The sequence below is a fragment of the Vipera ursinii genome (genome assembly GCF_947247035.1).
Source record: "Vipera ursinii genome assembly, chromosome: 1".
NCBI lineage: Eukaryota > Metazoa > Chordata > Lepidosauria > Squamata > Viperidae > Vipera > Vipera ursinii.
Window position 1 is genome coordinate 221,308,620 of NC_139512.1, and position 13,472 is coordinate 221,322,091.

Consider the following 13,472-nt stretch of genomic DNA (forward strand, 5'->3'; position numbering starts at 1 on the left):
AAGCACAACATTAGAATAATATTAGATACATTGGAGTACTATGAATTACATAGCGAACAACAGATGGCATTACTTTTCTTAGACGCCCAAAAGGCATTTGACAATGTTAAATGGTCTTTTTTGTGCCAACAGCTTAGCTTTATGAATATGGGAGAAAAGTTTATAAATATAATTAGGGCAATTTATGACAATCAGGAAGCAAAAATAATTATTAATGGGGAAGCATCTAGCAAGTTTCAAATTCAAAAGGGAACACGGCAAGGCTGCCCCTTATCACCGTTGCTGTTTATATTGACTCTTGAAGTATTAACGAGAACTATAAGAAACGACCCAAAGATAAAAGGATTAACCATTAAAAAGGAAACCTTTAAATTGCAAGCTTTCGCGGACGATCTAGTTTTTATTATGGAGGATCCATGTCAGACGGGACCAAAGCTATTGGAAGAATTATCTAAATATGGTGAGGTTGCCGGACTGCGAATAAATAGAAATAAGACCAAGATGATTGTTAAAAATATGACCAATAAACAAAAAGGTAATCTGGCCGAAATCACGGATATAGAAATAGTCAAGAAAATAAAATATTTAGGGATTAACATTACGGCTAGATGCACTTCACTCAAAAAGGATAATTATGATAGTGTAGTGAATCAAATAAAAGGTGACCTGGAAAGATGGGGAAACCTAAAACTCTCATTATTGGGAAGAATCGCTGTCATTAAGATGAATATTCTGCCTAAAATCCTGTTTCTGTTTCAGAATATCCCAATTCAACTCGACTCTAAATTTTTTCGAAATTTGGATAAATTATCACTAAATTTTATTTGGCAGGGGAAAAAATCAAGAATTAAATTGAAATATTTACAAGACACGAAGGAAAATGGGGGTTTTGGATTGCCAGACTGGGAATTATATTACCACGCCGCGGCCCTGAGCTGGATTAGAGAATGGGTAATCTTGAGAAATAGAAGACTATTAACTTTAGAGGGTCACGATTTGCAATATGGCTGGCATGCTTTCCTATGGACGGAGAAACAAGGTCTTTTCTCGCATTTTCAAAGACACCGGATCAGGCAAGCGCTATTCAATACTTGGAAAAAAATTAGATCTCACAATTACACCAAAATACCGGTCTGGCTATCCACCCTTGAAGCGATAGTTTACCCAAATCTGTTTGATTTGGGTAACATAATCTCATACAAGGATATTCTGAATGAGGAGGGGGAATTGAAACTTAGGAATGAACTAGAATTACAAGGTATAAAACTCGATTGGTGGGCCTACTTACAAATCCAATCGAGATTTAGGAAGGATAAAAATGAATGGGGGATATATACCTCTGAAACAGCATTGGACAAAATATTATTGGGACCGGACTCTAAACAAATAAGGAATTTTTATAAATTACTTTTGGGATATAAGCTGTTTGAAGAGCAAGTGAAAGACCCCATGTTGATCTGGGCTAACAATTTAGGACATAACATCGACCTAGATACTTGGCAAACAATTTGGGATAGGAATAAAAGGATAACACTGGCCTCATCGTATAAAGAAAATTTATTTAAAATGTTTTACCGATGGCATCTTCCCCCAGCCCGCTTAGCAAAAATGTACACAACAGCATCTCCCAAATGTTGGAAGTGTTCTGAAGAGATAGGCACATACTTCCACACGTGGTGGTCTTGCAGTAAAACACAAAAATTTTGGAGAATGATTTGGATTTGGCTGAAAGAAATATTGAAACAAGATCTGGAGTTTAGTCCAGAACTTTTCTTGTTGGGAATCACGAAAGAGAAATATCCTAAAGATGTGCTATACTTAACGATCCATATTATCACAGCAGCTAGAATATCATTTGCGCAAAAATGGAAAAAGAATGAGATCCCAGGACAAAAAGAGGTTATTAGGAAAATTTGGGATTGCGCTGAAATGGACAAATTAACTTTGGAATTAAAGAATAAAGATCAATCAGACTATTATAGAATTTGGAACAAATTGTATCTTTGGATGGATAAAAAGAAAGGTCTCTATTAGGTTTTACAGACTAGCTCACTGTTTTAAATATTGTGGTATTTCACCGATTTGTAATCTAAGTGTATTTAAGTGTATTTTTGATGTACATATATACATGTATATATATATATTTAAACATTGTAGACAAAAAGGTTTGTCAGCTCGCTGGTACTGTGTCCAATGTTTTTAAATAATAAATTTAATAAAAAAAAAAAGAATTATGCATATACGCTATAATTTTGAAAACCCAAGTTTTTGCACCCTCTGGAATATTGTCTCGCACCCCCAGGGGGTGGTTGTGAACCCCTGATCTACAAGGTTAACATGATTAAGTGTAGCAAGAATTAGAAAATTTGAGAGAGACATTCAAGGACAAAATGGAAATTTAGTAGATAGTTGGAAGTGTAACTTGGAGGAAGAGTCATTTTAACTTGAATGAGTGGGATCCTTTAGAATAGGGGTGTCACACTGCCGGCCCATGGGCCGGATGCATCAGAGCAAAACCGCGCTCACCCCATTGCTGGCAATGGCAAAAAAATTGTGACACGTCATGTGACGTTGCGAGTTTGACACCCCTGCTTTAGAAAGTAGCATCTTTTTTTTCAAGTTCTGCCAGAACCTGAAAAATTCAGCTACCTTTCTCAGGAGAGATATGTGCTCTCATGTAATATCTAAAACACTTTTCCCGAACTGTTTTCAAAGGGTTCCTAGTCTCCACAGCATTATCTTCAAGGGATGTACAGTATGTCTCACGTTAAAGTAGGCGCAAAAGGAAAAACAAAATAGTTCGTGGGTAGAGTTGCTTAAGAATTATTTAATGGCATGAATGCATTTTTTGATTGCAAACATAATTAATAAATATATCTACTTACTGTCGATACGTAGATGTGTAAAGTGTAAATGGCTAGCAAAACAACTTCCTGAAATTATTCTTTCTTGCCAGAGTAAGGTGAGCAATATTCAAAACAGGAAAAAAAATAATTGTTTCAGTTTACAAATCCACCCAAATAGTTTTTTAAAATTTTTATTCTTCTTCTCTTTTTTTTTGTTTTTGTTTGGGAGATATATGGAATGAGGATTTTGCTTTTAATCTCAAAAGACAAAATGATTTCGTTCAATCTGTAATTACAGCAAAAATTAAGTAAAGAGAACCTGAAGCATTTAAGACACCTTCAATTGCAAATCTTCCACTAAGTATAATATTTTCTCCAGCAAAATGAGTCACTTTGTTTATAGACTACTATAGGAGTGGGGTTGACAGGGCAAGCCAGTTGTATATAAAACAAGGGCAAACCCACTCCCTTTGTAGCATTGATGATGTTACGTAGTTGGGTAATGTAATGTCTGCAAGAAATCTACCAAGTTCAAAGAGCAACAAAGATCCCACAGGACTTTAACAGCATCACTAATCTGGTCTGGAGGTAGTGATATAAAGTTGGCTATCATCAACACATTGTTGCTACAGAACCCCAAGCTCTAGGATGGCCTCTCCCATTGGCTTCATGTAAATTTTGAAGAGAAGGCGGGAAGAGGATTGACTACTACAGCACCCACAAGGGACTAGCCAGCAAGCCATTCTCTTCTCCTTCCCCCCTCCAACTGGAACTGGGAGGAGTAGAACCAGTCCAACAATCCTCAGTTCCTGGAGATGATCCAGATGGATACTTTGGCTGACAGTATCAAAAGCCACTGAGAGATGTCAAATGACCAAGATGGCCACAGTTCTCCTATCCAGTTCCCCACAAATTTTGATTATTAGCTGCATTCTATGTTGTCTCCATTCCATAACCAGGCCTGAACCCTGACTAAAGATGGTGCAGATAATCCGTTTGTTCTATGGTGCTTTAAAAAACAAAAGGGGAAAAACTTGTCTTTCCTCTAGACTCTCAAAACTACTTTCTCAAGAATCTCCCCTCAGTTTGTTCTTATAGCAATAACCTTCTGAGAACTAGCAATTGGTCCAAAGATCACCCAAGATTGATTAACAAAAAAAACAAAAAACAAAAAACCAATTCAGTCCTAAGTTTCATGAGGGATAGTTTCAAGATTGCGGGATGTGTTAGTATACACAACTTTATACTGCATTGGGGAGACCACACTTGGAAGACTGCCTCCAGGTCTGGTCACCATGATACAAAAAAGATGTTGAGATGAAGAAAGGATTAGGGGATCCATGGAAACAATCTTCTAGTACTTGAGGGGTTGTCACAGAGAAGAGAGGGGTCAACTAGTTCTCCAAAGGACAAGAAGTAACAGGTGGAAACTTATAAAGGAGAGAAGCAACCTGGAACTAAGGAGAATTTCCTGACAGTGAAAACAATTATTCAGTGGAACGGCTTGCCTCCAGAAGCTATGGGTGCTCCATCATTGGAGGTTTTCAAGAAGAGACTGGACACCATCTGTCCAGGAAGGTGTAGGGTCTCCTGCTTGAGTAGGGGTTGGACTAGAAGACACCCAAAGTCCCTTCCAACTCTGTTATTCTGACTGTCAGTGAGTTCCATGATAATATAACACTAGGTTATCCCAGTGCTTCACCCTAGTTCTTACTTAAATTGTCCCCAGCCAAACAGTAGCAGTGAAATCTATTCTCCATGCTTACTTCTTTATGCCCTCAGAGTGTCTCTGGACCTCTTGAACATAGGCACATTCTTCAGTGGAGAGGGCATTAAAACTGAAAACTTAACTCTTCATTTGAAGACACTGAGCCAAAGTGAGTCAGTCAGGAAGATGACTGCAAGCCTGATGATATATAACATAGCTAAATAATTTAAAGCACTTTTTAAAAAGCAAATGAAAAGTAGCAGTTGACGCCTTAATGATTCCATGGTTTATAAAGTGGCCTAGCTTTGCAGAGCAAAAACAAAAAAAATATCAAGCAACTCCTGGCATTCACAACACTGTCTCTGGCCTCAGAGTAAGGGCTCGATGGATTCATTTTTTTTAAAAAAAATTGATACATTAAACTCAGCCATGCAACATTTGAGTATTTGTCCAAATAATTCTATAGGCTCAGAAAAGCTGAACAGGCTCCTCTCACCCCAGTAGGACAGATTTTTGTTGTTGCAAAGTCTTGGTACCCATCCTCAAAGTAGTGTATTTCATACTGACTGGGAGATGAAATAGATACTATATTATGTCATATTGCTGTTGGAATGTTAAAGAGAAAACCAGGGATGAGGTGCTGTGGTATGTGATAGCCTTATGCCTTAGATCAGGGGTCCCCAGCCCCAGGGCCGTCAACCGTACCAGTCCATGGCCTCTTAGGAACTGGGCCGCACAGCTGGAGATGAGCAGCAGGTGAGTGAGCAAAACCGAAAACATTCCCCCCTCCCGTTCCTTGGAAAAATTAGCTCCCACAAAACTGGTCCCTGGTGCCAAAAAGGTTGGGGGCCGCTGCCTTAGATAATTTGTTTATTTCTTCCCAGCGGACGGTTGTAGATCTACAGTACTCGAATCAGCCACATTTGCTAAATCAGCAGATAGTTATGTGCCTCAGTTCCTAAAGTTATTCTATGCTGTTAAAGTGTACTAAAATATTGCCCTGATTCAGACTTCCTGGTTGTATCTTGGCATTCTACCAATAATTTCTCTTTTTCCTACTCTTTTTCCTACTCCTGCTTCCCTCTTATGAGTACCAGCATTAATAATTGAGGTGTAGGGCACTTTCCCTGGATGCTAATGAGCAGATAGGGTTAATGGCCTTTGGCAGTGCTTGAAGCGATCAGCTATGGAGTCAGTGATTAATCTATAAGAAGTGTCATGAGCCTCTATCATGACTGCTTATAATTTAACAGAACTGATCTCTCTCAGCCTAGGTCAGGCAACGGTGGATGGATCTTTGTACATTTCATGGCAGATGGCGGCTTGACATCTAGGTTGCAATTCAACTCTCAGATGAAGAGCTATTGTGGGTGGAATCCCTTGAAGGAATCTTAACCCATAAAGCTTTGGGTTGGGGAGGGGAGTGAATTTCAACTGCATTCAGCTCATTAATATTCAGCTATTATAAGCAAGCTAGTGAAAATTGAGAGTGGAGGGGATAATCAAGGAGAATCCCAAAGCATCTTCTGCTTTAATGCTGTTCATAGAGTGCTTGTCAGAGAAATAAAACATTTTGTGGGGTACTCTGCTACATAATTAAAGGGGAAAAAAAGAATTGTAAATACTTGCAGTCCTGTTTCCATCCATGATTTTGCTTGCTTGTTTATTTTATGGCTTGAGATAACTAAACTGGGGGAATGGGGGGGGAGAGTTACATTGTCTTACAATATCGTGTTGTATTGTTACAATAGGCTTACAATATCTACAACTTTCTGTGGTATATAAATTGGTTTTTTTTTTAAAAAAATCTATTGTACTCCTATTCTGGAGGGAATGCAGTATTGCACATCTGCCAAGAATAATTTTTGCCACCTAGTCCATGGTTATTTTGGTTTTGGTCTTTCATGGGAACTCAGGAATACAGTGTCTTTTTTTGTGAAGATTTTGTAAAAGTAGTTGGACAGAGTTCTTTAGGAACTGGTTTGGGCGGCTGCCTTTAAAAAAGCTGTCATTCAACACAGCCTTGTCTCTGTCCCTCACCTTTCATCCAGACCTTACTATACTTGTCCTTCCACTTTAACAAGTATGGAGGAAAAGTCAAGGGTCAGAGAGAAAGTGTGTTGCAGGAAATACTTAAAGTCTATGATTTCGACCTTGGCTACCAAGTTGTATTAAGGAATTAGGCCAAAAGAAAAGGATTTAGTAAACATATAAATGTCTGATGTGGTTCTTTTGCGTTGTCCTGAGAGCAGACTAATAAGAATTCTTTTCAACCCTGCTGTTCTGTAAGGATTTCAGAAAAGAAAACAAGTTTATGAATCACAGATCACGGCTTTTCAACCAGTGGTACCGGTACCACCTGTGGTACATTGGCACCTGGAAGGTGGTACGCGACCATCCTAGAAAAGTGGTAGCAGGGGAGGGGAATGAGCTGAACCGGTGGCAGCACCACACAAGCCTGAGCTGCATGGCTGGAGCTGCAGGGCTGTCAGGGCTCGGCGGAAGCACCAGGATCATCGCTTCTTCAGGGCTGTCAGGGCTCAGTGGAAGCGCCAGAATCAGTGCCAGGCTCCAGCTGGAGCTTGGTGCTGATCCTGGCACTTCTGAGCCCAGAAGAAGTGCTGATCAGTTGTAATGTTGCAGCATCTCCAGGGTCTTGTGATTTACATTCAGATGCTTGGCAACTGATTCATATTTATGATGGTCACAGTGTCCCAGGGTCATGTGAAGTGACCAAGACCTGTTGCAACCACCCAGCAGATGGGGGGAATAAAAACCAAACACACCCCCACCCCACCCCTGCTGCCAATCCTCAACAGAAATGCTCATAACAATGAAAACCTCGGAGAGGAGGAAGAGTGCTGCTGGGCGGGCAGGCAGTTGTCTTGCTCGGCTGTGGCTTGGGGGACACTTTTTTCAGTGCCACTGTAACTTCAAACAATCACTAAGTGAACTGTTGTAAGTTGAGGACTACCTGTACTTCATTACTTTTCCCCCCTTTTTTTGGGTCATCAGGTTTTTGACACCTTGCTAGGAGACTGGTGGTACTTGGATGTTGCCGTATCTTAAAGTGGTACAGTGGGTGAAAAGGTTGAAAAGCCCTGTCATAGATCATTAAATATTAAAAGCCTTTTTGAATAGGTGGATTTTTTTCTAAGTGCCTCTGAACAGGAAAGGAGAAGTATATATGCTTTCTCTGAGATGGCCATATCAGAGCTTTGGTGTCACTATAAAAAATTTCTGATGCATGTAGTCTATTAAATCTCTAAAGATAAAGCAGGGGCCAGAATTCAGAAATTATTTTTGGGCTTAAGCTTGTACATATGGGAGAAGGTAGATTGATCTAGATAAGTTGATGGAAAAAAATATTCAAAATATATTGGTAAGATTTTTGGAGTAGATAAGTAAAGGTTTAGCAACAGTATCAGTAGAAAGACTTTTTAAAAAAATTCTAAAGGTAAGCTGTGGAGCTGGAAGGATGATTAGGGAGAACTGAGAATTTAATTTGTACTAAAAAGAACTGTGTGCTCAATTACTGGACATACATTTCTAGACTGAACACTTGTTGACATACTCAATTTATGTCCCAGCTTAAAGTGGACCACGGGTTAGAATGAAATAAATCCAATATCAGAATGAATGTGATAGACTAGTGACCAAAGTCTTCATCGAGCTAAGAAACAAACCCCGAGGAAGGTATGGAGGAGAGAGATGGGAACAGGGCAATACTAGACCAGAAACCTGAGATCAATAACTTTAGATATTGTTTCCATAATTCTGAGCTAGAGGTTTTAAAGTATGGAGCTCTAGAGCCCTCTCCAGAGGTAGATGAACTGTGTTCTTAAAAGAACCCTCTTTGCAAGGGATAGCTGTTACTGATGAACAGTGATTTTACTTCCATATATCCTCTGTGTTTGGCCTTTATGCTCCTCCCTCAAATGACTGCCTGAATCTGTGTCTGTAGATGTCCTACACACAAACCTTGGCCTACAACTGTGCCTACCTTCTCCGACATATACAAGCTTGAGCCCAGAAATAATTTCTGAGTCCTGGCCCCTGCTCCGTCTCTCGAGATTTGATAAGACTACATGCATTAGGAGGTTTTTACGGTTTAACTCATGAGTTACAATGGCCTTTGAAAGGGCGCTTTATGTAAAGTACTTCTGGCCATCATAAAATGTTATGCTGCTCCCCCTTCTCTGCCCTCCCTCAATCACCTGGTTATCATCTGGGCCCTTGGCAACCTGTTTACACTTACAACCGATTGCCAAGTCCCTCAAAAATCAGGTGATCACCATTTGCAATCTTCTGTGCTGGCTTCCCAAGAAAGTCAGTAGGGAAGCCATCCAGGAAGGCTGCAAATTGGTGTCTCCTGCCAAGAGGACTCCATTTGTCTCTTAAGGACTGAAAGAACTGCCCAGCAAAGGGAACCAAACTCCTTTGGTGGGGCAGAGAAATGCAACCCATTGAAGCATTCCCTCCCTGCACACAGAGGTTAGTGAACTTTGGCGGGGTGGAGAAACAGGGCTCAGATCCTGAAGATCTTGAATTTCCTTCCTTCACCCCACTGAAGCCCTTCCCTTTTTTTTGCCCATGGAGGGGAGCTGCCATCCTCTTGCAGCAACCCTCTAAAAGATGAGAGTGAGACAAAACCAAGCAGGATTTTCAGCTCCTGAGTGGAGATACTTCCTTTCTCTGAAGTCAGCATGGGCTTCAGCCTCTGGGATCGTGTCCAGTCAAATGGTAGTAGGCATATTTTGAGAGCAAAATAAACAAAATAAATTCCATGTGAGATAAATGCTGAAAGTATCACTTGTACCAGCAATCTGATCAGAACATTCTCAAAAGAAAAGAGATAGGTGGCTTTCATCCTGTAGAATGCTACTGCTTGTCAAATATCCCCTTTAATTCTTTTCATGCCTCCTCACTAAATGGTCGCATGTAAGAATAAATAACAATTGTGGTTCATCGCACAGTCAGCCAGATGTTTAGACTGGGTTTGGCATTTTTATCCACCTATCAAGTCCTACCCAAGGACCTGGGATAGGCAGATGTTGGTATTATCCGTGACAATATGTTTAATGCCATTGAACAACAACAACATCTGCCTATCCCAGGTCCTTGGGAAGGACTCTAGGTGGACAAAACTGTCAAATCCATCTAAACATCTGGCTGACTCTGCAACCAACCAAAAGTCCTTTGGAACGTATGACACACTATATTTAATGATACTTGTCCCTTGGATCTGATGCAGTTCTGAATCATCTTGCCAGGAGGAGGGAAGCAGCTGCGTCTGACTTTGAGGGACCCGAGATAGGGCAGAAGGCACTTCTAGTTTATGTGTTGAATGACCCTCTTTATATGGTTAGTAGGGGCACATAATACATGTTGGTAGAGCAAATTGAATTTTGATTTGTAGCTCACCTTTAGGGAATCAATTTCACTGCCAAGGAGACTGCTTTATAATTTCAACAGGAGGCTTCTTGTTTTCTAAAGAAGGCTGTGAGAGCTAACAGACCAAGCAGCCAGCTTGGTAGAGTCTGCTGTGCTGTATGGTTTCAGCAGAGAAGCTGTTGAAGCTGTGCTTCTTACGCTAACCACTGGCCAGGGTTTTTGTTTTATGGACATGCTGCTTAGTCAGGCATTGAGCAACAATTTTTAGAGAACACCTGTCTCTCGATGCTGGTTCTGGCTTCTAGCTTGATTCTGTCCTAAATTGCCTCCTTTATTATGACCATGAGTAGGAGAAGGAAATGAAATAAGGGTTTTGTCTCAGGATAGTAAATTGTATAAAGAAATCTCCAGCAGCCAAGGTATTTCAGGACTTCTATTGGGCATGAAGATACTGGCTGGAGAATTTTTTCTACATTTTTTTTCTAAGCTAGTATTTGTATTGTTCCCATCTAAGACAAACTGTAATAGGTCATGCAATGTTTTCTGTAATATAATAGGTGCAATGATTAAAAAGAATATTGTGGTGAGGCTTGCTTTGATTTTTGTTTTAGAGACCTTTGTATTGTTGGTTGTTGTTAATATATGCTACATATTTTAATTGTGTTTTTATTTTTTTTGCACTTTATTGGTGAACTGATGAAACACTTTCCTTGCATGAGAAAGAAAAGGCCTGGGTAACGTTATTAAAAACTTCCATTAATTTATTGAGCAATAGCCGGCTAGATTTATTAAGTTACTGAATTGGTTGTACCTTGCTGTCCAGTCAAAAAAACAGGACTCATGGGAGTTAAGTGTAAGAAGAATATTTTTTTAAAAAAATTAAAATACCTCTAAAAGCAAATAAATACAGCATGTACCAGCAGAGTACATAAATTATCTTGCTAATTCAGCATTCCAAATGTTTCTGTGAATAAAATAAAATATTTTCATATGCTGATATAGTGACAAGATAGGTAACAACTAGACTCCTTTGGCAGAGTGTCCAAAATTTTCAAGCTACCTTATACTTTCAAGTCCTCCCTCACAAATACAGAATATTTGTTTACAGTTGGATGGAGAGGATCTTCCCTTGAAGATCTTTTAAAAGTTTTAGGCATTGGTTTATTAATGGCGAATTCCAAAATTTGACAGAGCCTCTTCTGGTGATTTTCTATGTATGTTAAATTGCAAAAGGCAGAAGAGTCCAAGGGCTGTCATATTGAATTCCAGCATCATATTCTGTAATTGCTTCTCTGAGAAGAAGTGAGCTACCTTGAAATTGTCAATGCCACATCCCATCTAAGTGGTTCAGATGGATGCCAGAGTGGATGGTATCAAAGTCACCGTGAAGCCAACATTCTAGTTCTAAATGTACATCATCCAGAGAGGCACTAAAACACTCTCCAGAAGCTAACTTGAAATGGATCTAGAGAAGCCATATAATCCACAGATAACTGGAGATGGGATGTTTTCCCCAAATCCAGCATCTTATTCAAGAATGAAATATTAAGAGTCTGGATGGATAGTATCCATCCAGCATAGTGAAGTACAGGAGGGTTGTTGTTTTTTTTGTTTAACGAGGGTAATCACTACAAGGTCTGGTTCTTACATCTCCAAAATGAAAAGTACTCCATCATAACTGGATAGTACCAACTTATTAAGGCTGTACAAAAATCACAGGAAATGAAATGTCTGACCAAATATACATGCATGCAGAGACAGCTAAAGGTAGTTCAGAACAATGGGCTTTACATTCACTCTCTTTCATTACGAAGCACATCTTTTAAAGGGTTTGCACAACACTAAAAGTTATTATCCAGTGAACAGCTATTATCTACTATCTTTTATTGGTCAATGCCTGAAATAAAGTTCTGTCAATGTCTATGGAGATTCTCAGTCATCCAGGTCATAGTTATCCCAAAGATGCATTTTCACGAGGGAACTGGACTTCCTTGTTTTTCTTTGAAGACATTTCGCTTCTCATCCAAGAAGCTTCTTCAGCTCTTCAAAGAAAAACAAGTAAGTCCGGTTGCCTCATGAAAAAGCATCTTTGTGATTCTGTCTATTAAATACAATCAAAAATCCAGTCTGCATGGATTTAAAAAAATGATTACATTTCTATATGTTGTACAAGTGGCTTATATCTTCCTGCACATCTAAGTGTAATTGATTTTGACTACTAAAAAGGTTGAGCTTGCTGATTTGTAAATACAGTGCTAATAAAAAGTGGCTTGCTTGCTATGATCACCATCATAACATTTAGTAGAGCAGATGCCTTTAAGACTGCTGGTAAATTACAGCTACCAGCAGCCTGAGCCAGTACTGTACAGGCAATAATGAGAATTGCTTTCAACAGTATCAGGAAAACCTCAGTTTCCTCTCCTGTGATGTGACTGGCTCCTCTTTGTTTGAATTATCCAGTTCACTTCATTACAATTAGCTCTCTTGAACATCAGGGAGCTTAATTTTCTGCTTAGTAGGAGAGAGAATTCGTAATATTTCAAATTGCACGAGACATTTCTATGTTCCAGGGGCCAGTCAAGATCATTTTCACATTCCAATGGTCCAGCAGATACTTCTTACCAGGAAATGCTAAGATAACAACCTGATCTTCCTAGGAGGCATCAGGCTTAGAGCTTCTAAAGAGGCAAGGCAGCAAGATGGTAAACACATTTTGAGTTACCTGGGAAAGGATCAATTCTTCCTCTCCTGGTATGAAAGTTGGTTTGAATTATGATCATCTTTTCCTAGTGACTATCTTCAGCGATAAAAGACTAGAAGTAGATTGCGGAAATTATTTCTTGCAGCCTCTTTAATTGTATCAAATAGTCTTGAATATCTGAATGGTTGGTGTTCATGTTTTAAATGGCATAGGAATTTTTTTTATAAAGGGTTAGTAGAAACATTTAGCTTAATATTCATACTTGTTATAGATGTGTGACCGCTTTATCTATTTATCCTGAAGTTGGAAATACTAATGTTCATAATATAATGGTGTCAGTCCAGGAACTTACTTTGTTTTAATGATAGGGGCAACTTTTTCTTAATTAAATAAAACTCATGCTACGTTTCCCTGTCTTGAAAATACCTTAAAAATTAAAATTAATGTTGATTGTTCTTGTTTTCAATTTACAGATTCACATTATTGATTTTGATGATGAAAATAATATTATAAACAAAAATGTTCTTCTGCACCAAGTTGGTGAAATTTGGCACATAAGTGCCAGTCCAGCAGATAAAGGTGTATTTGCAACCTGCTATAATAAAAGTAAGTGTAATTTTCTTGCTATTATTATTTCTATAAGAAGCTGGTAGCTGGTTATTTGGCAGCATATGTACAATTTCTAACCCTATTTATATGAATTCTTATTACAGTTGAAATTAAACCACCCTGTTAAAAGCATACATTTGAGGGGTGGTGGTGGAATGAGAAGTTCCAATAATTGTACAAACGTAAAACATGCAAGTGAAATATATTCCCTCCT

General features: G+C 39.0%; 1 protein-coding gene across 6 annotated transcripts in view; it reads left to right on the top strand.

Moving 5' to 3' along the window:
• The window catches only part of EIPR1 (EARP complex and GARP complex interacting protein 1), a 308,944-nt gene that overhangs the window by 247,800 nt on the left and 47,672 nt on the right, over positions 1-13,472 (top strand). For 2 of the 6 annotated variants that reach the window (XM_083356595.1, XM_083356599.1), the window contains one exon: positions 13,123-13,255. The exons of 2 other annotated variants lie outside the window; for them this stretch is intronic. In XM_083356595.1, coding sequence (XP_083212721.1) covers positions 13,123-13,255 — 133 coding nt within the window. Of the gene's footprint in view, positions 1-9,884; positions 9,919-13,122; positions 13,256-13,472 lie in introns of those variants that run through there. 2 more of the 6 variants (XM_083356600.1, XM_083356596.1) reach the window with 2 other exon arrangements.